This window comes from Leuresthes tenuis, unplaced genomic scaffold, assembly GCF_036924035.1.
Source record: "Leuresthes tenuis unplaced genomic scaffold, fLeuTen1.0.hap1 SCAF_15, whole genome shotgun sequence".
Taxonomy (NCBI): domain Eukaryota; kingdom Metazoa; phylum Chordata; class Actinopteri; order Atheriniformes; family Atherinopsidae; genus Leuresthes; species Leuresthes tenuis.
This window is the reverse complement of record NW_027325369.1, coordinates 5,447,611-5,473,324: the sequence shown is the minus strand read 5'-3', so window position 1 is coordinate 5,473,324 and position 25,714 is coordinate 5,447,611. Positions and strand designations below refer to the sequence as shown.

At 40.1% G+C, this 25,714-nt stretch overlaps 1 protein-coding gene across 1 annotated transcript in view; it reads right to left on the bottom strand.

Moving 5' to 3' along the window:
• brf1a (BRF1 general transcription factor IIIB subunit a) overlaps positions 1-25,714 on the bottom strand; it is a 112,750-nt gene that overhangs the window by 25,837 nt on the left and 61,199 nt on the right. Inside the window, exons 13-16 of the mRNA XM_072365804.1 lie at positions 25,549-25,610; positions 23,647-23,728; positions 23,372-23,427; positions 20,732-20,994 (exon numbers count right to left, since the gene is read on the bottom strand). Coding sequence (XP_072221905.1) covers positions 20,732-20,994; positions 23,372-23,427; positions 23,647-23,728; positions 25,549-25,610 — 463 coding nt within the window. The remainder of the gene's footprint in view (positions 1-20,731; positions 20,995-23,371; positions 23,428-23,646; positions 23,729-25,548; positions 25,611-25,714) is intronic.

The window sequence follows — 25,714 nt, the reverse complement described above, 5'->3', positions numbered from 1 at the left end:
TCATAAATCTCATGGAAAGCCAATAACATCTGAAAGGTAAAACGCTGAGCAGTCAGCTCGACCTCAGCTTAGGTCCCATCATTTCAAGCATCATGTGTGTCCAACAGAAAGGGCAGAAGGTCATCATTCATCACTTTCCCTAATCAAATTGTTTCTTTATAGTAGCATAGCAACAGTGGTAACCATGAGAGGTGCATCCCACAAGCATCTGTTAAGAGTTGGTGTTTGCACAAAAGACTGGGAAACAATGAACTAGACACTGTTGTAGTCCTTTGAGAGAAATATGTGAGAAATATCAATGTTAAGTAGCTAAGAGTATTTAAACTGATAAAAACGTCTTACTGTACCAACGCCGTTATGTTTAAGATGATTCATATCAACAGAGAACCATTTTTAAAAAGCTGTAAAGTTGTTAGACTGCTGCATCCTGCTCAGTCAGGGGATTTAGTGACATTTCAGGGAAGGAAACTTTCCTGATTTAGTATGCTGAAACCCTAAGACTTCATCAAAAGGAAGTGAGTGTTTAAAGTTGTAATCCTTCCCTGTGGAATGAGCTTCCCACCATCAGCAGGAAATCGCATCATCTCAGTATTCAAAGCCACACTCCAAAGTTTACTACCACTTCAGACAGTCATTTTCCTCTCTTATAGTCTTTCACTCTTGCATTTCATCAGGTTACCATCTGGTGCTTAGTTCCTCTGTTGCTGTAAAGCACCTCTGTCTGCTTTCTTAAGGCTGCTCTGAGTGTTGTTGAGTCTTTTGTTAACAAGGGGAATGTGTAATTGACCCTCTGAAGGCCTTCACCTATTATTGACTTGATCTCAAGTTAACAGAGCCTTTTCCAACACTCCCAATGAAAGTCAACCTTCTCATGCCACTTTGTGCTTCGTCTGTACTACATTTCAGAAAGAAACTCTAATAATTAATATATCTCCACAGATTCATACAATATGTTAACAGGAAATTCAGTATAAGTCTAGCTGAAATGATTAGTGGATCAGACAGAAAAAGATGACGGTTGAAGCCACTTTTCAAGCATGGTTACATTATTTTTAAAATATGAGGAGGAGCAGTTTTCCCTTTATGTTTTTCATTAACTTGAGTGCAATTTACATTATGAAGTATTTTTGGTGCATAAAGAAAAAGTGAAATCTTACTGGATCGTTCAACTCCAACAATAAATTACCTTTTATTTGAAAATTATTAGCAATTTGTAGAGTGAAATTTGACTGCATTAAACTGAGTCAGTGACCTCCCTTTTGACTCAAATTAAAAACAGTTTTAATCTAATTATTTTTATTGGAATGCTTTTGTGATATGACCAAACCTCTTTATTTTGATTTAAAACAGGACTCTTACAATTTGACTTCAATCAATGGACAAAAATTCATCTTCAGAATCTAGCTAGAAAAAGCTAGCAAGAGTCCCTTGATTCGTGTTTGTGTAGAATGCAGTATAATGTCATCTCTGTGCTAACTGCTGTGCTAACTATATACTGAATTTTGGTTTCAGATGTTAAATATGATGCAGTGGCAAGAAGAGAAAAACAACTTTTCGCATGCCATCAGCACAATTATAACAAGCGGGTAGATGTCAACAATGACAAAGCAGAGTTGATCACAAACTGAACAGTATTAACTGACATGTAGAAAGTCCCGTCTTTGTTCCACTGTGTACGTGTGGAGCAGATAAGTACAACTGATGTCTGTTTAGTTGAGCAGAGAAGTTATTGTGTTTATGTAAATGCAGAAGGGAACTGTGGCATCCGGTGCAGAACCACTAGGTTCTGTAACAGCTTCATCCCAAAAGCAATCAGACTATTGAACTCCTGCTGACCCTCAACTTCTGCAAGTCCGGTGCGAAGTGGTGAGGGTAGTCTGTGTACATGTGTGCATTTTGCCACCCTGTGTATATATCTGTATTTATATTCATAGTCATTATGTAGATTTTTTATACTCATTTTGCAAATTTAACACTTCAAGACTCCATTTTAATTCTATTCTTGTACAACTGTCCTTGAGCCAAACAACACTTAATTTTGTTCTATGTACATTGTAAGTGGATGTCTGAATGACAAATAAAAAGTCAAAGTCAAATTCTGTAGTCTTGAACAGTTTTAGTTTTATATAGATCAGGGTCTGGGAGCTCGTAAACAACCTGCTAATGCTTTACTGAATAACAGGGTGTTGAGCACTGACAGAGTGCAATTTAGAGATGAGGAAGCGATGATTTGGACCGATTTGATCCCTGGCTTTAAAGATATAGGCACCAAATGGAACAACTTCACTCTCAATGAGCACAGACAGACCAAAGCTTGAAGGCATGTGTGTATCATTGCAAATAAGAGGACCAGAGTTTAATTGGAAGACCACAGCTAATATACACACACATTACCAATCAGGGACAGCACCAAGGCTAGAGGCTTGCTAGTCGAGACAACTGCTTACCAAGATGTGAATGATGACAAAGGTACACTGGCACTGAAACAGCAAATCAGAGCATCGCTCCAGCTGGACCACTATAAGCATAAGTGGATGTGAAAGCTTCAACATTACATCTATCTGTGTCTTCAGAAATACTTTATTTCAAGTGACTCAGATGAACGACTGCTGAGAAGCACGAAGAACATGAACACACACGTCTCGTTTATATGCCTGTAAGCTTTCCCTGACCCCTGACCCTAATCTTAACCATCACCATTGAGTGACTAACCCTAAACAGAAACTAATCCTAACCATGACAGAATTGAAAACATTCTGTTTCGGTCACCACACCAGCTGTTAATTGATTTTCAGGGTTAAGGTGTAGGATGAATTATATGATAAATGATTAATAAGAGAATGACCACAAATATTAGTAAGAAATACAAAGCATTTTGTTTTCCTATCTTTCATCATGCATATTCCCGGTGGAGCCGTTTACCCTCTGAAGATATGATTCTGTGTGACAGCAGTGATTAATCTGAGCACACTGCAGTCACTTGAGGAGGTCAAAGGTCAAACAGCCATCAACAGAGTTGCCGGCGGCCTGTGGTGGCAGACTTTTTGGCAGCCTGTTGTCACCATGGCAACCATTCACAGCAGCAGGGAGTGGCTCCTGACACCCAGTCAGCCCTCGGCTGTCACACTGTCACAGTGGCTACATATAAATCTCTCCTTCCCGAGCAATACAATATGGCTATACGCAGCGCACTCAAAGGATTGTCCAACAAATGCACATCATGCCGGCCATTGCTCAATCCCAGCACGTGGAGAAACACTGCCCGTCTCCCCGTTTCACTGCATTCGACCAGGAGGAAAAGCATAAGATGTTACTTATTGGTTAATCTGTGCATTATTATCCTATTATTTAAGATGTATACGATATCACGTGATTCAATTAAATTAAATTCAATTCAATTTTATTTATATAGCGCCAGATTACAACAATTGTCATCTCAAGGCACTTAAGTAATATAGTCCAATTCAAGCCAATTGGAATTCAATTCATTGTAATCATAATCCAATTAATTCATATAGAGCCAATTCAAAAATTAATATCCTAGCTAAGGAAACCAACAGATTGCACCGAAACTTGTCTTCAGTCCAATCTCCCGTCCTGAGCGTGCCTGAGGCAACTGTGGAAAGGAACGACTCCCTTTTAACAGGAAGAAACCTCTGGCAGAACCAGACTCAGGAAGGGTGGCCATCCGCCTCGACCAGCTGGGGTTTGAGAAGACAGAAAAGAGGGGGGAAAAACACCATAACGCCATTCAAAGGATATCTGTTGGAACAGGGAAACATACGTTAATAACCACAATAATGTCACATGTACATAAAATCAATTGTGAAATTAAACAGGGGGAAAAAGAGAGCAAAGTGAGGAAAGGTGTGACAGATGAGGTCCCCCAGCAGTCTAAGCCTATAGCAGCTTAACTATGGGATGTTTCAGGATTACCTGAGCCATCCCTAACTATAAGCTTTATCAAAAAGGAAAGTTTTAAGCCTAATCTTAAAAGTGGAAAGGGTGTCTGCTTCCCGGACATTTACTGGCAGCTTATTCCACAAGAGAGGGGCCTGATAACTGAAGGCTCTACCTCCCATTCTACTTTTAGAAACTCTGGAAACAATAAGTAAACCTGCAGTTTGGGAGCGAAGTGCTCTGTTAGGAAAATATCTTACAATGAGATCTTTAAGATATGATGGAGCTCGGTCGTTAAAAGCTCTATATGTGAGGAGAAGAATCCTAAATTCTATTCTGAATTTAACAGAAAGCCAATGATGAGAAGCTAAAACTGGAGAAACATGATCTCTCCTGTTAGTTCTCATCAGAACTCTGGCTGCAGCATTTTGGATCAGCTGGAGGCTTTTCAGAGAATATGTGGGACAGCCCAATAATAAGGAATTACAGTAGTCCAATCCTGAAGTAACAAATGCATGGACTAGTTTCTCTGCATCACCCTGAGACAGGATGTTCCTGACTTTAGCAATATTACGAAGGTGAAAGAAGGCAGTCCTAGAAACCAGTTTTATATGTGCGTCAAATGATCAATTCTGGTCAAAAATAACTCCAAGGTTCCTCACTGTAGAACTAGAAGCCAAGGAAATACCATCTAGAGTAACTATATAACTAGACAATTTCTCCCTGAAGCGCTCAGGTCCAAAGAGAACAACTTCAGTTTTGTCTGAATTTAAAAGCAGACAGTTCTGAGTCATCCAGGTCTTTATGTCTTTAAGACAGGCTTGTAGTCTGACCAACCTATCTGGTTTCATTTGGTTTCATAGATAAGTACAGCTGAGTATCATCAGCATAGCAATGGAAATTTATGCCATGCTGTCTGATAATGTTACCTAATGGATGCATGTATAAAGTAAAAAGAATCGGTCCAAGCACAGAACCCTGAGGAACTCCATGACTTACTCCAACGTGTGAGGAAGATTCTTCATTTACAAGAACAAAGTGGAATCTATCAGATAAATATGACTTAAACCAGCCTAATGCAGTTCCTTTAATCCCAATAACATGTTCAAGTCTCTGTAACAGAATGCTGTGATCGATCGTATCAAATGCAGCACTGAGATCCAACAGGACAAGCACAGACACAAGTCAGAGGCTAAGAGGAGATCATTGGTAACTTTAACCAGTACTGTTTCTGTGCTATGATGCACTCTGAATCCTGACTGAAACTCTTCAAACAGATTATTTCTATGTAAATGATCACAAAGTTGAGCTGCAACTATTTTTTCAAGAACTTTAGACAAAAAAGGGAGATTGGATATAGGTCGATAATTAGCCAACACTTCTGAATCAAGAGTAGGTTTTTTAAGTAAAGGTTTAATTACAGCAACCTTAAAAGTCTGAGGTACATATCCTATCAACAAAGACCGATTGATCAAATCCAATATGGAAGTGTCAATTAAGGGGAAAACCTCCTTGAACAGTCTGGTTGGGATTGGGTCTAACATACAAGTTGATGGTTTAGAAGAGACTATTGCTGTTGTTAGCTCAGAGAGATCAACTAGGCAGAAGCTGTCTAAATACAATTCAGGTTCGAAAGATACTTCTAAAGCTGCTCTACTTGATGATACATCAGTGATCATTTATTGTATCTTCTACTGACTTTTACGTCAGCGTTTCCCGTTTGTCTGACCACCAAATTAATTAATTGACGAATTAAAAAAAATAGGCTTTAAAATTCAAATAACCTTTCTAATTTTAAGGATTTCATTGCACACCCTTGGCAGTACTAGAAGCCCTTTAAGGGCCAACAGACTCCAAATGATTTCCAGAAAATATCCCTCGTAAGTTTCTCGACATGAGTCAGCATTGAGTTCCAAATTAGAATATTGCCATCACAAACCTGCACACTTGTTGTAAAACTAGAAGGGAAGATAGGGAAAGTGAATTGCCTATGGTTTAAGTACCTTCTTGTCATATTGAATAAGAAATACAATTTTACATTTTTTAAATTATGGGGATATATAATAGTATTTTTTCTAGGGAAGATAACTTTTTAGTATGCAACAAGTATGATGTTGCGAGAACTTTTATTTAAAACTGTGATAAAAATGGAATCCCTTCAGATTCAGCATCAACAAAGCACAGCAGAGCACTTAACTACGTAAATAAGCAGAACAGGTCTAGAGTAAGCCTTCGTTACACTACAAATATAAATTAGCCGTCTGGCCAATTCTATATCGGTCACAACGTTTATTCATGTGCATTGACAAGCTGACAGACACAAACACACAGCTTGATGGTGCTAAAAGTTGTCAAAAGCTCCAGAAGAAGCCGAACGTGGAAGCCCATTGGACCATTTTGGCAAACTAAAACTCATTCAATGATAAATACAATTCAGTCACTTGAATATAAAAAATTAAAGTTGATTTAGGAAACAAATAAGCAAACCTTTACAGCAAATTGATTTCTCCAGAGAAGAGCTAAAATGTTTTACTGGAGGCAAGAGGCTCGTCTTTTAAAAGGAACCCTGTACTGAACATCCTCTTCCTCCTTCATTTGTTCTCATCTGCCCTTTAAATCAGACTGAACATTGCTCCTGCCTCTTCAGCGTCTATTACTCTTCCTAATAATGCATCATAAATAACCATTTTACCGTTGTTAGTACTACACAGGCATGTGACCCCTAAATTATGACATTGCACTAATATCAAGAGTAAAACATAATGTTCTAGCACACTGCCTGGTCTCTTGTGTTTTCTCCCTCTTTCTTCCTTTGCTTCATCATCAGTTCTCCATCCGACAAGCCTCCGACTCAGCTCTTCTCATTTTTAAATGTATAACATGGCAAACAGACCATGAGAGATTCACTCTTCCTTCTACTGTTCCAACAGATATTAACATTTTTTAAAACTGCTTTAGCCTGAAAAATTGTTTCTTTTACATTGCAATTTTCTTTTTTTAATTGGTTTTCAATGTTTCGAGGGATAGTGCCTCAAATTCATGGGTCTAAAAACACATTAACACAGTCTGTCTAGTGTTCATCTGATTTATTCCTCTTGATCTGTTCATTCTTTGTTAGCTTGTCCTGAACACACTCCTGATGCACACGCAAGTCCCATTCAGACATTTACCAATCCCTTTCCCAAACTTTGTTCCTCAAAGATTGTTTTCCATTTTTTGCCACAAAAACATCCTTCTCACGGCCCTAAAATAGCTTGGGTGTGACTATGTCTTTTCCCTCTTTCAGTCAATAGAGATCTACAAGCATGCCAGTCTGGTACTGCCCACATCTCCACAAGGATATAATGGTACCATTCGGCCAAGAAGCAGCTAAATCCTACAAGGTTGCAAGTGAAAGTCTCAGAATCTTTCACAATATCAAAAATACACTGTCCCGCGTTTCTGTTCGGCCACAGTCCTGTGTAACATGAGAAATGCAGAAATGTTGACTAATCAAAAAATAAACATTGCTGTTGATGCGCTCTCGTACTTGTGGTGTTGCCCACATAAACGTTTCAAACACTTTATATTCAGTTTAGTGGCATAACCACAGGTGTTTTTGAGGTAGAATTGAAAAGCAGCTTCCTGATATAAAACTATGATGTCTCCACATAAATTAAATCTGATCTCACCTTCCTCAGACAAAGCAGAATTTCACCAGCCATAGTGTTGACAGCCAATTTTGTTCACGATGTCTTATAACACAAACACCTAATAGGCCTGTCAACAAGGTTAACAACATTATCAAAGGAGAACTTTAAAAGGATACGGTGACCTTGTTGGAAAACAGCTGCTTATTTACACACCCAGCATCTGCGCAGTGATGCATTAAAGATTTCGAATCTTGTTCAGAGTCTCTGATTTTGTTTCTGCTGTCCTGGAAATGCTGGCTAAAAGCTTCTCTGAGCTTGTCTCTAACTTCTGAGCAGGTCGCTTAAAAGGCTTTTGGAGCTTCTTCTGTTAAAAGCTGCTTGCTGTAGTTGGACAAACAAATGACACGGTGACCACATTAGGGCTTTGAGAAAGCTGCGGGCAGCTGGCTTTGCCATGCTCCGTGGTACCATTTCAGACCAATCAGTGTCAGAAATGACTGGCTACAGGTAAGTTTTAGATATACAGTATAGTATCATTCCACATTCACTGGTCTTTTGAAATGTCTCTTTATAAACTAAAAATAATGATAAAAAAAAATGTCATTATGAAATTAAACAGCAAATCTCTCTGACATGCACAGTGAATGAAGTTGTAGCAGCATCGGTCAGTGTGGTTACATGTGGGCCATCGGATCGGATTAATGACTAAATTACAATAAGTTATTCAGCTCATGTAGACACCTTAATCTGACAAATCAAATCAGATCGGGTTACTCGCGATCGGATTAAGACCCTGGAATAACTCGATCCGATTGCCCACTGAACGTGCATGTAGACGACAGAGGATCGGATCGATCGTTCTGCGCATGCAAGATTTTTTCCCTCGATCGTCACCCGGAAGTCGAAGGAGACGATATTACTGTTGTTGTCGCCGCTGTCAGAAAGAAAGAAACAACGCGATGGAGAATGTGCCGTTTGTGCATCGCGTTTGTGCCATAACCAGCTCATCACAAATGTAGAGGGACGGAGCTTCATCTTGCTCTTCGTTCGCCATCTTTCTCGAACGCCTTAGTTTTGTTGTTGTTGGTGGTGAAGAGGTCAACAGGAAGTGGCTCTATTAGCGATAGTTGAAATGGGGACAGCGCCACCTATCATACTGTGGTATTGCATGCTTTGTGCCAGTGATTCGATTAATTCACTGCTGTATATCCAAGGATAATTACCCTTACTCAGATAAGGAGCATAACCCAACTATAGCTATAATCGAGTTAATCTCATCATGTAGACCCACTGATTGACAAGCAGTTTTGAACAGTGTAAGTTTAACAGTTTGTATGTTTCCCCCTCTGTTAGAGTGCAGCGCTCGCCTCAGGCCTGCACTGCTGCTTATCTCTTCGTGCCTCCTTCACCTTTGCAGGTAAGTTACAGGTTTCACTATCCATCTGACACCATTTCTCTTCTTAAACTCGTTTGAAAAGGTGGAACTGTGAGCTTTTTTTTAAAATTTTTTATAATTGGTACCTTCAGACTGTGCTGAAGGCACTGTGCTCTAATGGAAGCTGATGCAATGATGTTTTTTTTTATGTGATCAAAAGCAATGCAACGTAACATTTGACCCAGAAAAAGGAAAGTTTTTGTTAATGTATAAGTACAAAACTGTGATGCAGCTGCAGACGCATATCTAAAGGATATGATAAACATATGAGCCAGATAAAAATACATAAAACATATGTAATGGGTATCGTGCTGCTTATCCCAGTCAACATCTAGTTCAATGATTATTTACTCATTTTTTGTCAGGGTTGCATATGACTTAATTTCATGACTGATTAATCACCTATGATGTCCTCAATTGTCTATAAAATCACAGCTTTGCATGTTTCAAAGTGACATCTACAGTTTTCTTGCTTTTTCTTGGCGCAAGTCTACAACTCAAAGACATCCAGGTTGACGTTATGCTCATGACACACAAAGCAGAAAATTCAACAACCTGAAAAGCCACTTTCACAACCTCACAAGAAAAGTCGATATCTTTTAACCACAGAAGAAGACATATGTTTTTGCCTGAACCTACCATCCCATCAGCCGTATTTTTTTTCTATATTAAACAAACTATTAGACAACTTTAGGACTGACAAATGAAGCCAATGCAGGAGAGCCAAAAGGTTCAGTTCCTTACACATTTTTACAGAAAAAAAGGAAAATTTTCTGAGTCTATAGTTGACAACTGCACATGACTGAATATTTATATATTTCAGCCCTTTTTTTATTGTATACAAATGGAAATGATGACTAAGTGTTGTGGCTGCTACCAAAACAGATCCATCACTTGCATGGCAAACTCCAGGGTTTACAAACCAGTGGCATACATAGCAAAGGCTCCCACCATCTATTAAATACTACCTTTTTTTTTTTTTTTTTTAAAACACATTTATAAGTCTGAAATCCTAATGTTAATGTATTGTCCGTAATGTGCGTTTCAGCTTTCTTCAAGTTGACAAATTCTAACTGATTCCGTGAGAAACTTCTCATTCCGTAAACAAATGTGTCAGAGGACGCATCCCTGTTCTGGAAAAGATGTTATTGTGATTCATAAGGGTTAGATTATTGGTCTGCGCCACAAAAAAAAAAAATAATGAAAAAAATACTAGGGGTGTTTCTGAAAATACTGAAATTAGTTCAAACAGAGCATTTCCACACTCAAAGTACTGGGACTAAATACCTGTGAAATACTTATCAGTAACGCTTCAGTTTGTTAGGGAACATGACAAATTAGACTTATTAAGCAATGGAAAAAAGGTCATGTGGACTGATTAGTCCAGATGTGCCGGAGGGAAGGGCGCTTCTGGGAAAGCAGAGCATGGAATTAGTGCTACTCCCATCATGCCTGGTGCCTACTGTACAAGCCTGTGGTGGCAGCTTCTGGGGTTGATGTCCAGGCATTGTATTCCATGCCATGCCAACTAAAGTACAAGGAAATGCCCCAAGTTTTTTGCAACATTTCTGTTTTATTATGTTGTCTTTACACTCCTTGGTAAAATGGGTGCAGCAGACCTTCAGATGATCATGCCTTTCCTATACAATCTACCATCAAACCAGGGCAGCAACTCCCTCTCTTTTATCCTGTCACTTGTTCCCATCTTCACCCTGCAGTCTGATAAACGCATCCAGCAGCTTTTAAATCACAGAGACGTCACATCAGAAAAATTTATGTCCCATCTATTAATCTAAGCCCCCCTCTTTCCTGTCTGTCTGACTGTCTCACTTTCTAGCTTTTCACCAGTTATCTCTCTTTTCTCACCCTCCTCCCCTCCATCGCCTCCTCCACTCATCCACTCTGCCACGACTCTCTCTGTTAGGCTATCAGTCTCTGCCGGGCTTAGCGGCTCGTTCCTAATCAGCTTACTGCCAATGAGACTAAGCCAGAGCTGAAAAGGCGATTGAAGGAGGCCGTTTAGCCACTGGCTGACAACTGGCAATAGCTTGGGGGATGGTGTCAATAAAACTTAGCAGGAGGGAGGAATAACCTAAAATTGAAGCTCATATATCGTATTTGGTTTTAAGAGAATGAAGAAGAAATTGAGAGTGAAGATAAAGAGAGACAAAAGAGGAAGTATTTGTGTTCAGGCACCACAGGGAAAGTCTTCTGCTGCTAAGCTGTGCTGTGGCCCCGTGAGGCCACCAACTACCACAATACTATCAACTCCCTAAGTGTCAACATTTTTGGTTGCTGGCTGGGCTGTTTTTTTCTGTGGGTAAGCCACGGATAAAAACTGGGATGTTTTCCAAATGGCCCAGTTTTAGAGTCCTCCTCAAAATTCCAGGCCTGGCTGTCCCATTAGTTACAGCGCTCGAGAACAAAGGTCTGGCCGTTGAAAGATGCTTGGATGGTGGAGGCTGCAGAGGAAAAGCGGCTATCACCGCTGCGCCGGATGTCCAGAATCAAAGACGTGCTGTCATGTCCCAGTGCTTCATTTAGTTATCTTTTGAAGGGTGTGCGTTTCAAATCTTAAAGGCCTGTGTGTGTGTGTGCATGCATGTGTGTAAATATTTGCTTTTATTCCAATATCAGGAACCGGAACCATTTTTCAGGTCTTCTACACAGTAGAATGGCCACATCACCATCATATAAGTCACACAGAAGAAGAGAACAGAAGTGTTCGGAGGGTGATGAAGAAGAAGAAAACAGAGTAAACTGTGGATGTTGTAAGGAAGTTTGAGGGTACAACCTTTGAGATATGGAAGATTGCGCTTCTTAAATAATGAAAGGAGATGAAACAGCGGGTGAACTGACCTCGTCAATGAAGAGAAAACATGGAGGGAAGAAGTGAATTTGGGGAAGGCAGAATATGTTGGTTAATAGTGGGCGGATGAGATTGGAGTTGGTTGCCATCTCCAACTTGACCACTGATATCAGCTGTTCTACACTGTGAACATGAACAACCTGTGAGCTTTTCAAGTTGACATAGCAAAAATGTAAATAAAGAGTTGATTCTTTCCATTATACAAGACCTACAGGAACATCTGCATAAAAAGGAGGAATAAAAAACTCAATGTTCGCTTTTGTTCTATTTTTGGCATACAACACCTAAAGCAAAATATATTTTTAATTGCTAAATGCTCCACTATGTTGCACTACTCCAGCTAGTCTCAAACTATACATTTGCAAGGTTTAGGCACTTTACGACTGCTGAAATTGCTCCCGTCCTGTTTTGAGCAGCAGTTGACTTGCCTTACTCAAGATGAATCCTCCCCAATTCTCCAAACAGAGAGCACTCTGACTTATGTCTACTGCAGGTGAGACCGAGTGCTCTTAAGTACTTTGCACACAAAAGCATTCTCTCTTTACATTGTTCAGCATTAACTGAAAACAAGGCAGTGATAGATGTTTAAATAAGCCTATTAAGCTGAAGAAACTTCAGTCAGGCGATGGCCATCTGTGAACTTATCACTATAATGGACCATTTTAGCAGTACACCAAGTCATTGGTGTCACAATAGCTGCTAACTGTATAAATCCTGATTAAAGTAGCTTAAAAGACAGCATTTTGTACGCATTAAAAATCTCTTCACACATACAGCTAACCTGATGACATGCTGGTTTAGTTTCAAAATGCGCAACCAGCTTTTAAAACTAGTCATCATTACATCCTTTACTCCTTAATTGATTTATTTCCTGTACGTTTTTTTAGATTAAGCATTCTTTTATAAAAAGAGTCCTGACAAACACAGCAACATCATGTCTTTGCCAGGCACGGAGGGTCCTGAGACTGCAAAGGTGGTGATGGTGCTGGGTGCGTTGGCAGCACCCACAAACAGGGTCCATATGTCTGCTACCAGCATCCAACGGCTCATTGGTCACATTTCTTTTTTTCCTTGGCAGGGTGGAGGTAGATCGAAGGCTTAAAGGGATGGGCTACAAACCACAGACAAATTATACACACTCCCCTAACACAGCTGGTTACTTAACAAGAAAAACATCCTCTTCTACTAAGTGTGCCGGCCAGGAAACTGCATTAACTATAGAATCCAAACCTCTTTTATTCTTAATCCCTTGTTTAGGTTTCTCTTCAGGTTTTTAAATGCATATAGGACTTTTTGACTTTCCTACAACACCTGCTCCAACAGGCTGAATTCCAGCCTGCCAAACATTTCTTTCCCTCCTGCACTTCTGTCCCTCTGGCACAACATCGGAGGAATGGTGGCAGTGGCAACATCTGGTCAGAAAACTGCTGAGTTCGGTAGATTTCCCTCATGCGCTACCTCAGTCTGTGTGTCCGATTTACGTTTCTGTTAAACTAACATAGACCAAAATGGCCGTCCTGGCTGCTCTTTCACAGAAGTAAGGAATTCTCGTCTTCCTCGCTTTTCTTTTTCCAAAAAAAAAAACCCCTCTAGAATCACACAAGTTCTCAAAGAATAGTTACTGAAAACAAAAGCCTTGAATGAAGAAGGAGATGAAGGACCAAAGAAGCATAAAGGGCGACTGAGGAGGGGAAAAAAAAAAAAAACATCACTGGAGGGCAATTATCAGGGCTATTTCTGGAAGACTGCTTTTCCATCCTCCAGTAGGAATGGAGGGAACGGGGAGGGTCTGTTTGGCAGCTGGCTGAAGGAGGTGGAGAGACATAAGGAGGGGGTGGGAAAGAAAGAGGGAGAAGTTAATGCGTGCATGGTACATTTGTACCTAAACACTGTCCAGCACAGTGAGTACAGCAGGGGCCTGTTGTCCCAAAGGGGACGAGTCTGTAGACACACAGTCAGAGGGGGGACTCGTGAGCAAAGTGTGGAGGAAGGGAGGACAGTAAAGACAAGACAACAGATGGACAGTCGAGTGATAAAATTTGACCCGACACTGCAGAGATATCATGTGGTAATCTTGTGAATTAGTTTAAAGATACTAATTTCTGTTATCTCATGTTTGTTCCGCTCTCTGGACTGGATCCATAACCCAAGTACTTTCTGCTTGAATCTCTGACATCCTGCTCCTGTGGTAAACCGTACACTATTTTCTCTAATCTATCATTTCAAACGGTCCCAAACTTGAGACATTTTCCATCTTTTTCTCTAAATTTTGCTCCTCACAGTCTTTCATATATTGATCCAACGTGCCATTAAATCAATTACATATTTAAAATATTTCATATCTAAAGATAATTAAAAAAAAAACTTTTTGCCTAAGCATCACAAAGGAAGATGAAAAGTCAAACTGAGCACCAACGAATAATTCAGGCTGTGTTGTACCAGTTCATGTATAGTAGTCAAACAATTTGTGAAAACCTTGTTTGATCTTTATCAACCATAACAAGTTATAGAGAATGTTCACAGAGCCTTAATAGCGCCAGTGTTTACTCTTTGTGCTTTCTATTCACGTGGCATCATCAGGCTCGCTGCTCTGTCGTCACACCAGATCTGCTGCTCATTTTCACTGATGATCAAACTCACCTGAGTGAAGAGAGGCAAATTTACACCATGTTTTCTAAAGTGCAAACACTTCGGCAGAGATCAAGAGAAAAAGATGAAAGACACCAAATGGTGGGAGTAACAAAAAAAGTCAGAGGGACCAAAAGAAAGACAAAGAACTCGTTAGTGAGTTGCAGAGCCCTAAAAGCTTAGAGCGGCCCTGATGGTGCAGAGTGATATAAGAGGCCTGTAGCTGCTGCAAGAGGCTTTTAACTGTTAGACACAGAGATGATTAGAAAAGCAGGCAACAGAACAGAGGACAGGCAGAGGAGAGAAACCAAGGTTTGGTGAGGAAAACAGATGAGAAGTGGGGTAAAGCAGAAAGTACAAAAGTTTTGGAAGAGAGGCAGATAGAGGGTAAAGTAAGTGAAAGGAAATGGAGGAAGAGTACCCGAGGAACGGAGAGGAACAGATGATAGAAGGACAGTTAAATGGGGGGTGAAGGTAGAGATGGAGTGAGTGAGAGGACAGAGGATAAGAGGTGGCAGCTGAGAGAGCCTTTTAGCAAAGAGTTCAGAAGAGATGATAAGAGCAAGGTGGAGGAAATGGGACCGTTACGTGCAGAATAAAAGAAGCTGGTTAATACTTAAAGATGGGAACCAAGATGAGGATTCCCAGAACCTACCAAGACATTCTTCATATTTACACCGAGATACAGATTTAAATCTGACATAAAAAGTTAAACTGAGAAAAGCCAAGGTTGATAATCTGCTAATATTAAACTTTGTCACAGTGCAGCAAGGCTGAGTTGCTTTAATATAAACGTTTTTTCAGCTTTTTTGGGGATCACCATTGAAAACTTCAAACTTAACCCAGACTGAATCCAGACGCTTTGGTTTATAGGGGTTGTAGATCTTTCTAACTTGGCTGTAGCTTGCAAGCTGACCCATCAACAGTCACATGCTGTAGTTGCAGCTTTACATTAAAACAGTAAGAGCTGTGCTTGTACCAAGACCATATGTTCTCATCTGGTCTGAGTTGTAACAATTAATAATTTCTGTTCATGCATAATAAATACTGTTGGGAATAACCATTTTTGTGTGCTGTTTCATACTTATATAATACTTATATAATCTAAAAGAAAAGATTATTGTGGGAAACTATTACAGCTTTAAAGCCTTTGGGGCTGCTCTACTTGCATTACAACAAAAAGATTATTTTAAATCATCCTTTGATTTCTACAGTTTCCAAATGTAGAAGGGGAGCGAGCGGCTTCAGCTTTCTCCTATTTTGTGGAACCAGGTCCCAGTTTGGGTTTTGGAGACGAGCACCGTCACTTTTTCAAGGATTGGCCGAAAAAAATGTTTACGCTTACAGTTAGTGTTTGTCCATATCAACCAATCTTTAGTTTTACTGCCATAGAACCAAGCAGCTAAAGACCTCCCATGATGCAACTGAGCATCCCTTCTCCTCGGTCTGGTACTTTCAGCTCTCAGAAACATGCAGCTCTGGCTCCAGAGGACACTTCCAGAGCATTTTTTTCTCCCCACTGTCGCCAGGTGCTTGCTCAGAGGGGATTGTGGGGTTTTAATTCATGTAAAGCATCTTGTGATTTTAAATTGCTGCTATATACATAAATTTGAATTTACATTAATTTGACTAGGGGTAAATTGCATGAACTGAGAATTAATTTGACTGTCAACACCACCAATAGCAAAGTGTTGAGAATCACAGCTGTAATGAATGAATATAATCTTTTTTTTTTCCCCAATCAAAGAAGATAAGATACAATATTGACTGTCGGAATTTACCAGAGACCTCTCACACACAAACAAACTGACACTATAAATTATTGCTACATCAAATATAGCAAACAAATTAAACAGGAAGACTGAAGCAACAGTTCAATGACAACACCAATGAGCCAGCCACAGCTGGACTTTAATACCAACTTCAATGACTCATTTCAAAGGTCAAACAATATATGCAAGCGAATGTCAGAGGAACACCACCAAAACAATTGGACATGCCAGTAAAAACCAACAGCACAGAAGAAAACTTCCAAAAAAAAGGACAAAGTGGAGAAGAACAATAGAAAACTCCAGGCTGATGTATAACAGGATCCTGAATGTACAAGAGCGAAACCTAGAGAATCAGCCAGGAGCATGGAAGAGGAACCGAGAGAGGGAGGGGGAGGCAGGAGCAGCACAATGCCCCAGTATGGCCCCTCAGCGAGGCCTCGAAAAAAGGCACAATGGCTGCACTGTCAGCAGACCTCCAGCACTTTCACAGGTCTCCCCAACACCAGGCCTCCCCCCTTCTTCAATAACTAGCACAACAACCTTTTCAGGGACTGAAGCAACGGTCCGTTCCTCAACTGCCAGCTAAAAGAGACCATTCTAAGCTTAACAGCTGCTGTTTGAGATCAATTTGGTTTTTCATTTATAGATTTATTTTAGAGCCTCAGCTAACATGCTTTGACAGAATGGGAGATTATTACAGCGTTTCTGCTCTCTAGGCCCAGTGGGATTTTGTTGTTCTTAATGGCTGACCAGTGGAGCAGCTGAAAGCTGAAAAACCACAGGGGTTGAAAACATTGTTGTGCATTCAATGCAACACAGTGCAGAGTTCAGCAATTTCTAGATAAATGGATGGAGCCCGTTCATTCAGGAAAAGACAGAAAGCGTGGAATGAATGATTCAAGCCAGCAATTCCCATCAATGATTCATTGACGAGACAAAAATGCAATTTTAAAAATTCAAACAGGTCGAACATTTCAGGAAAGAGCGTCCATTCTTAAAAAACACAAGACAGGACGTGTACCAGCAGAGCCCCTCTTTGAGAAGATCAAAGCCAAAACATGGAACTGGAGATGATCTTTCTTTCATGGAAATGCAAGCGCCTTCCAAGGAAGAGAGCTGCCATACTGGCAGCAGCCATTAGCCAACTGGAGCAGCTCAAATCCGGCCGTCTTCAATATTTTTGACTGAATACAAGTGATTTAGTCTCAGTCATTCAGTCTGGGAGGAGCTCAAACAGACCAAAAGAAGATCTTCTTTCATTGACAAAAACTGGCTTACAACTTGTCCTACATGCTTGCAATTGGAAGTATGGTCTTGAAGCTCAAAAGTTTAGCATGTGTGGGAGATTTGACGCTGGTATCTCCGATGGCTGATTTTCTACTGTATGCTGCTAACAAACAAACAAGGAAAGCCTTGTTTGTTTGTTCTCCAATGGTTGTCTGTGGGAATTATGGAACGATAAAAAAAAAAATTATTATAAATCCCACAAGGCTTAAATTTATTGACCAACCTCACTTCTCCAGGCCAGTGCCTCATGGCTTCAGATATGAAAACGCCAACATGAGGTGAGCTACAAGTTTATCGACTTTGCAAATCTGGCTCAAATCTCTCACAACTGGGTGGGTCACCAGAGGAAGTCTGGTGTTTCTGCATTCCCTGGATGATGTTGACAAGAGAGAAGTATCATTTTTAATTTTCTCCCAAACATACTTCCCTACACATTTCATCCATTTTGAACTAAACATGCCACTTACCAAGTTTGGACTGTTTTATTTGACACCAAACCAGCAGCAAAGCATTCAAAGCAATAGAAATACACAAAAACAGAATAAAATCAGTGTTTTCACAGAAAAAAAGCTCCATTGAAAATCTAAAAAAAATAAAAATAAATGAAAAGCCCAAATACATCCAGAGGATGTGGTTCTATAGAATCTATCATCTATATATATATTACAGTAATTTTAGCTTGTAAATGGCTTGCTGTTGTCTTTATAATAAAACCCAGCAAAAAATGTCACTATTCTAAGAACTTCATCCAATGTAGACCAAACTTGGTAAAAAAACATGTTCAGATAACACTGATGTAAGATCACGTTGGTGATCATTAGCGAACAATTCTTAAGAGGTCCTGTGAAATCAATTTCAACTTCCAAAACTCTCAATACATGAAAACAGCAGCAGCTCTCAGCTTCAACAGCCTTTAACAGTTCCACTGCTATTTCAGAGACATTCCACTTTCTGGTTCCACTTGATCTTGACATAGTTTGCCTTTTTTTGTTTATGGTGATGCTGTGGGATTTTCAGTAATTGTCTGGTTTCACGGCACCTGTTTTTCTACAACCACTGTAAGTCTAGAAGTCAACCAACAGAATCTCTTAACAAATAATCACGACTTGAATGATCGAGGTCGTCCTTCAGTGTGTTTGGACCATTCACAAAGCCCTCCAAAACCATATTTTCCATTTGATTCTCGGAGTCTCGTGATCATCGTTTTTAGGATGAACGAAACACCTCAGCCTCAGGTGGATCAACTGTGTATGACATCCAGCTCTAAACCTTTCTTTATGTTCATCTTTCATTTCTTTTCTGTTCTCACCAGTCTGTTGTTTCGCCATAAACCTTCTTTCTATGGACAGCTATATGGTTGCAGAGCAAACAATGAAACACACAATCCCAACATACAGCATAAACTTTCAACAGCTCATCTGTGAAAACACAATGTTGCTATCTGCCTCCATTTTTGTCTCCTTAAGATGTTCTAGTTTCCATGAGCTTTTATTTTACTCCACAGGCTTTGGGCTAAAATATTCTCTTGCTTTTTTTCCCCCTTTAAAAAAAAAAAAGTTTCCATCCCCTACACCCCACGGAGAGCTAAACATTGCATCAATTTAGTTAAAAATCTCATTTTAAACACATTTTATGTAACTTGAAAGAAGCTGGTGTTTAAGCGACTCAAATGCAATAAACAGCAGGCTTATCAAACTCCTCTGTGGGTCTGAGACCAAATATAGCACATTATCGCAGAGCTCCGGACAGGGTTTACCCAAGGTCTCGCAAACTGCAACCATCAGAGTGGAGCCCAACTAACCACAGAACAAGGGAGGGGGCCTCTTGTGGGGTTTTACATCCCCCTAATCACTAAACAGCTGCCCCTATGGAAGTCCTATAAAGCTTCAAGATGGTACCTAAAACCAACATTAACTGAAAAAGGTTTAAAAACTGAGCCATAGGAAACCAATTTCCCCACACACCAAACAGAGTAAAACCCCCCATAGCTTTTCTTGGCACTGCAAAAAAAAACCCATTAAATTTGTCTGAAAGGCTCAGTGTAGATCTGTTCTGTGAATGTGTCATAAAAGGAGGAGGGAAAGCAACTGCCAGCAACAAATCCTGGCAGACAAGGTGTATCTCTGTGGAAAAAAAAGAGAATATCCCGCAGGAATTGAGAAGCAAACTGAGCATCTGTCCTCCTGTCGCAGGTGATTATTTTGGGTGACAGGAGTGAGGATAAGGCATAAGAGTGACGCCAGGAAAAAAAAAAATTGAGGTTTGACCCCGGTGGCGGAGAAGGAGTGGTTGCTGCTGCAGAAGAGCTGAGCAAACACCCACCATCTATCTCGCCTCCATTTAATCAAACATCTGTTCTTTGCATTGAAGATTATTGAATGGTGTGAAGGACTGAAGGAGGGCTGGGCTGACCTTACCATAATTATATATGGATTCATGTGCTTCAGGTGTTATTTATCAGGGGTATACTACCTGCTGACATGGCAGATAATGGTGTTAACATGAGGAGGGCAATCAGAGCAACTGATTTAATGATGGACACTGAATTGTTTTGAGCAGTGACAGATATCAAATTTAGCTGTATTACTTACACGGACAACATCCGAAGGTGGCTCACTGCTGAGGACGAGACAACAGCTGTGTTGACTCGCAGCCATTTGACATCCTCACACAACTGTCAAGACTTGATGAGATTCTGAACTAAAAGGACACAGCGGGCGTATCCTCTACCAAGATTATTATGTTCTATTAAAGAGTTTGAATCTATGTTTTGCCATGTAGCACTCCATCACGTTTCCTCAAAAAATAACAAAAAGAGATTAAATGCAACTGCTTAAGCAACTAACATGCTTAATAAAGTCTGAAGGAAGTGAGGAGGGTAGTGCATGAAAAAATAAATACAATCTGTCCCAGTTTAAGGAAACACTTAGCTCGTCTGCTCTCATCTCACCAGGCAACACATCCGTTTGTTATAAATTCTGTATGCAGCATAAAAACAGTTATTACCAAAAAAAAAAGACAAAAATATCCTCTTTACCCCCAGATTTACAGAGCCCTGAGCCCATCATGGAGATTTACAGAGGGGAATCAGTGCAGTTTTAATGTGATTTTGAAAGATTTACATGTTTGGTGGTTTACTGTAAAGGAACCCATAATGCACATCCTGAGTGGTGAGCGACTTCATGGGAAAACCATGCCGTCCACTTACCTTTTGCCCAGAGTGCTGAGCGGCGTGCTGAGGCTCAGTGAAGCTCCGGCAGGTTTGCGGTTGCGACCCGTCAGCTTAGCGGCAGATGGCTCCTTCTTTGGGGACTCGACCTTGTGGGCTGGGCTGGCAGCAGGCTTGATGTTGAGGTCTTTCAGCACATCGTAGTTGATCTTGGTGGAGATCTTCTTCTGTTCCAGCATCTTCTCGATGGCCTCTTCGGCGTTGTTGGCTCTGATTGGGGGGCGTTTTTTAGCCGGGCCTCTCTTCAAATTCAAACAAACCCAAATCTTAACTCTGCTGTTGCAAACTAAAGCATACTTGTGTTCAACAAAAACAATTGGTCAGGTGCTACATTTTACTTGCGGTGAAGCAAACAGGGACAGCGTTATTAGGGTTTGTTTAAATTTTGCTTCATCTTTAGGCATGTGCTTTTACTGAAAAAAAAGACAACGCTAAAAAGGGTCTGAATAGGTCGAAATGTTGCTAAATCTAGTTGGCGACAGAGTAACCAAACAGGAATTCCTCCATGATTGTATTTTGATCTGTTGTGGCCTTATTAAGAGTGCGTGTGAGACATTGAGGGGTACAGGGCTGAACTGAAGCCCTTGAACATGCGAGTAGTTAGCCAAATATATTTGACAACAATCATTTACTTTGAATTGTGACTGCTGGTCGACCAGGAAACCTTAGTCTGGGGTGTTCCTAGTTGACGAAGAGCTGCAGCTTCATTGGGTAGCCAGATGTGAGGGAGAATGCCACATCAGAACTAGGTCGTGATCAATCACTCTCTGGTTTTCACTTGGCAAAACGTCAAAAAGGCCCAACATCATCTCTAAAAGTTTGTCTTTCTATCAAATTGACCTTGGAGCTGAGGGGACTTTGGCCTGTGAAAACGAGGCTGAGGAGCATCAGTGTGAGGAAATTCAGTAAATTTGTGGGAACCACTTTTTAATCTCGATGAAGACTCCACATTGGCATCATCACACAGCTGCAGTTATTCTACATTGACCTGGACCCCTGTCCAATGTAACAGGTCAACACAGTTCAGATCAGGATGATAACCACCAATCATTTTTACCTCCAAACTAATGCTCACCACCAATCACAGTGAACAGATGTTGGGTCCAACAGAGAGTCTGCACTGAGCCAAAACCAGCGTTGGGAAATTATCAGGGAACCACAGGACATACAGCCCGCTCTGCGTGTGCTCAGCCATCTCACATCCTTTATTCCCTCTCTGTTCATGGCTGAGCAGGTTTTCTTACTCGATGGTATTCATCAGTTGTTTCTTTCAACTTAGTTTCTCCGATACGTCACTTAAAAGTGACTACAATATTCTGGTTCCAGCTTCTCAAATGAGAGAACTGGTTGAGAATTGGGTTCACTAAGTTCAGTACTTCTGGGTTTTGAATAGCCAAAAATACTTTAAAGTTGGCTAAACTGTACTGTGATAATAATGGACACTGGTTGACTTTTTCCAACAAAAGGTGTCAACAGAACACCACAAGTAAACCAGTGCATCTCCAAAATTGTTACAAAAATAATCAATAGAATTAAGATTAAAAGCAATTCTCAACCTTTTTCCTGAAGGTCTTAGATAGCTCCTTAGATCTTAACATGATAACACCCCCATACGGTACCCGATAATATCCATATGAAAGGTTTAAATAAGGAAGGTTCCATCGGTCACTCCATGGGGCGGAGTTATGCGTTATTCTTTCCATCACCTTCTTTAACTATGAAAAATACAAAATGTCAATTTCACGTTATTTGAATGTGTGCTTTATGGTTTCAAAGAGGATCAACGCTAAAAAGAGTCAACAGTTTTCATGAGTTGCATTTACTTTTTCCTAACATGTATGAACTGGAAAACTATATCTATAGTTAAACAAGTAGGTCTGCAGCTCTTGGTTGAAATTTTTTATTTTATTTTTTTTATTTTTTTTTTCAAACAGGAGTGTAGTGACGAGCAGTTTTAATTATTCTACAGTATGCCGGGGCCCGATTCAGCTGGAGGTTACAGTATGTCAAGAAAATGATGCGCTGGAAGGTAAACGGCAGCTTGAAGAGCAATAAAATGCAGCACAAACTGAACTAAGGAGCTTGTGCAGTGTTGTGCAATTTCAATGTTGGTTTTAGTTTGAGGTATGGGCAGAATCTTGGGGGGGTGTTATAATTGTAGTTTCTTGTCCATGACAGCTAAGGGCCTGCGAACATGTAACACAGAAGAAAAAAGGAACTGAACACACATTTGAGTCCATTTCTTTGGACACGTTTCTTTTTTAATCAAACATTGCAAGTCTTTGCCTTCTTCTGGTCTTAAACCTAACTCAAAAGAATAATCTGAGACAAGAATATTCAGTCTTAGATTAGGAGGTCCTTCAATGATTTATGACAACAGATTCCAGGTTTATGCAGGTCAGGTAGAGGTAGGAACAAATCCATATGACATCAGACCTACCTGGTGGTTTTTCAGTAGGCAAACTGTTGTGGTCCATTTGCCTGATTTCTGACTGAACAACTCAGCCTCTTAGTTTAAAAACCTGTTCTGTGCATTAAACTTTTTGCGACAATTTCCCCGACTTCAGTTCATTTGTGTCAAAACTCCAACAAATACCGTCCCCAGACTGACTGCCTTACCTTCTTCTCTTTGTAGATCCCGAGCTCCTTCTCCTTCGCTATCTTTGCTTCTTTTTCTGGAAACAAGAAACAGTCCAAGTATACAAACTAAAAGACTAAAATATGAAAACTTCATAGTAAGAAATTACCACCAGCCACAACTTGAACACTGGCAGGTTCAGTTGGAGGTTTAACTTTGTTTGACAGAGGACGTGCTGAAAGTAGGAGGCCGATCTTGGGACGATCGGCATACAAATTAAAGTGAAACTCTGCCTTGAAACACATCCTGAAAGTACCTTTCTGCTCTTTGAGGTAATCGGAGTTTTCTGCCATCCAGAGCGCTGTCTTGATTTTGATTTCCTTGTCACTCAGCAGATACTACAGAAAGGCAGAGGGAGCACAGGACAGCAATTATTACACTAAACCACTGGGATTTCGTTCTATCTGGGGTAAACAGACATTCCCCTGATCTCACCAAAACATTTTTCCTGTATTATGTCCTCAGTATTCATTTTACCAACTGAATCAATGAATTCTGAGTTGATGGATAATTGCTGAAGATGGCTGAGGTCTGGAAACCGAGAACATTGATGCCAACATGCACACCAAAAGAATGTTTAGAACAAGAAATATGCAGCGAGACCAAGTTAATGAACACCTGGCAACATTTATGGAATAACTACTGATGAAAAATGTTGGTTCAGGTGATTAGTTTCTTCCAATAAAATTTTTTTTTTAAAAAACTATTCTAATTTTTGGCCCTTTTTCAGATAAATTAGAAGAATAAATTCTAGAAAAAAGTCAGTATTTTGTTGCAGCTCCTTTGACTTTTCTGACAGATTGAAGTCTTTGAGCCAGTGATACCACTAATGAAAAATATAATTTTATATTATAATATTCATTAGCTGCATTTCAACTTTCTTCTATTGCAGTTGACAAATGAGCTTTGCAGGATGGAATCTCGTCACGACCAAATAGATTGAGATTGTCATTGAGATGATGCGTCTTTGCTGAAGAAAATCTTGTGCCCTTTGCTCAGTGGGAAGATGCATTACCATCCTGTAAAAATGACCTGGTAATGACTGCCACCTCCCCAGGTCCTTTAGCCAGTATCAACCCCAAATCATCAGAGATCGGGAAATTAGTTTGTTTTCTTCAGGCAGTCATCTTTAAATCCTATTTTATTCAGATTGTTTCTCACAGTTGGATCACAAATGTTGACTCCTGTTTCTGCACATTTGTTTTGTTGTACATTTTCTATTTTTTGGCACGACAGCTTCTTTGACTGACCTGCGCGTTTCCCTTTTTGTTTGTGCTTGCACCACATGTTAGACGCAGCTGACTGGGAACAACCAATGTCTTTTGCCACAATTCCTGTGAAATTGCCTTCTTATAGAGTTTTATAATTCTTAGAATCTCAGCTCTCTAGTTGGGGTCATGTTTCCTGCCAATAAACCAGGTGCAAAAGTTGATTAAGCTCTGCAGGCACTCTTAACTGCGGATTCGGACTCATTTTTAAACGTGGGCAGGTATTGGTTTTAAAAATGCAAATTACAAGATGAGGAAAAAAAAATTGCCAATAATGTAATCTTTTTTTTCAGGTTTGCTTTGCAAAGCCTGAATGTTCTGCTGTTACATAAAACTGTTTGCCAGGGGTTGTTGCTCAGGCCATCTTTATCAGTTACAATAAGATTGTAAGAGATCTGGAAACAATCTGATTATCTGAAGCACTCTGACTGGAAGTAAAACTGGAAGTGAGCACACCTGAAATGTCAGAATGAAATAATCCATGTGCAGGATATTGAAAGTGCAGCAAGTCAAAGCTGAAACAGAATACTGGCCTGATATATGCTTCCATGTGACAGTTTGAATAAAACATCTCTTTAGCAATGTGTTCGTGTTTCCATACATCAGTGGTCAACCTCATGAGCACAAGCTTATCAAAAGTGAAAGATCAAAATATGGAAGAATATGAAAAAAAAAACAGATAAAAACTTGGATTCACTTCAAGCTTTTGTTCCATCCTCACAACACGAATATACTGAACAAACAACGGCAGTATACAGTCAAACAGGATTCTAGCCGCTGTCTTTAAATGTGAGAATTAGCTAATTTTCAGGACATTTTAATTATATTCTTAAAAAAAAGTGTCATTTTTGTGTCTGTATTGGTTTTGTATCGACTGAAGCTCGACGTACCAGCTCGATCTCGCTGTCATCTATTCCACTCAGGTCCAGCTCCCCGCTGTCAGCAGCGCCATCTGTCATGGACACAACAACCAGAACGGACACGCTCACAGAATCTGCTGTAATGCACATTTTCCCTGCCTCATTCCCGTCCCAGGAGGGTGAGACAGGAAACATC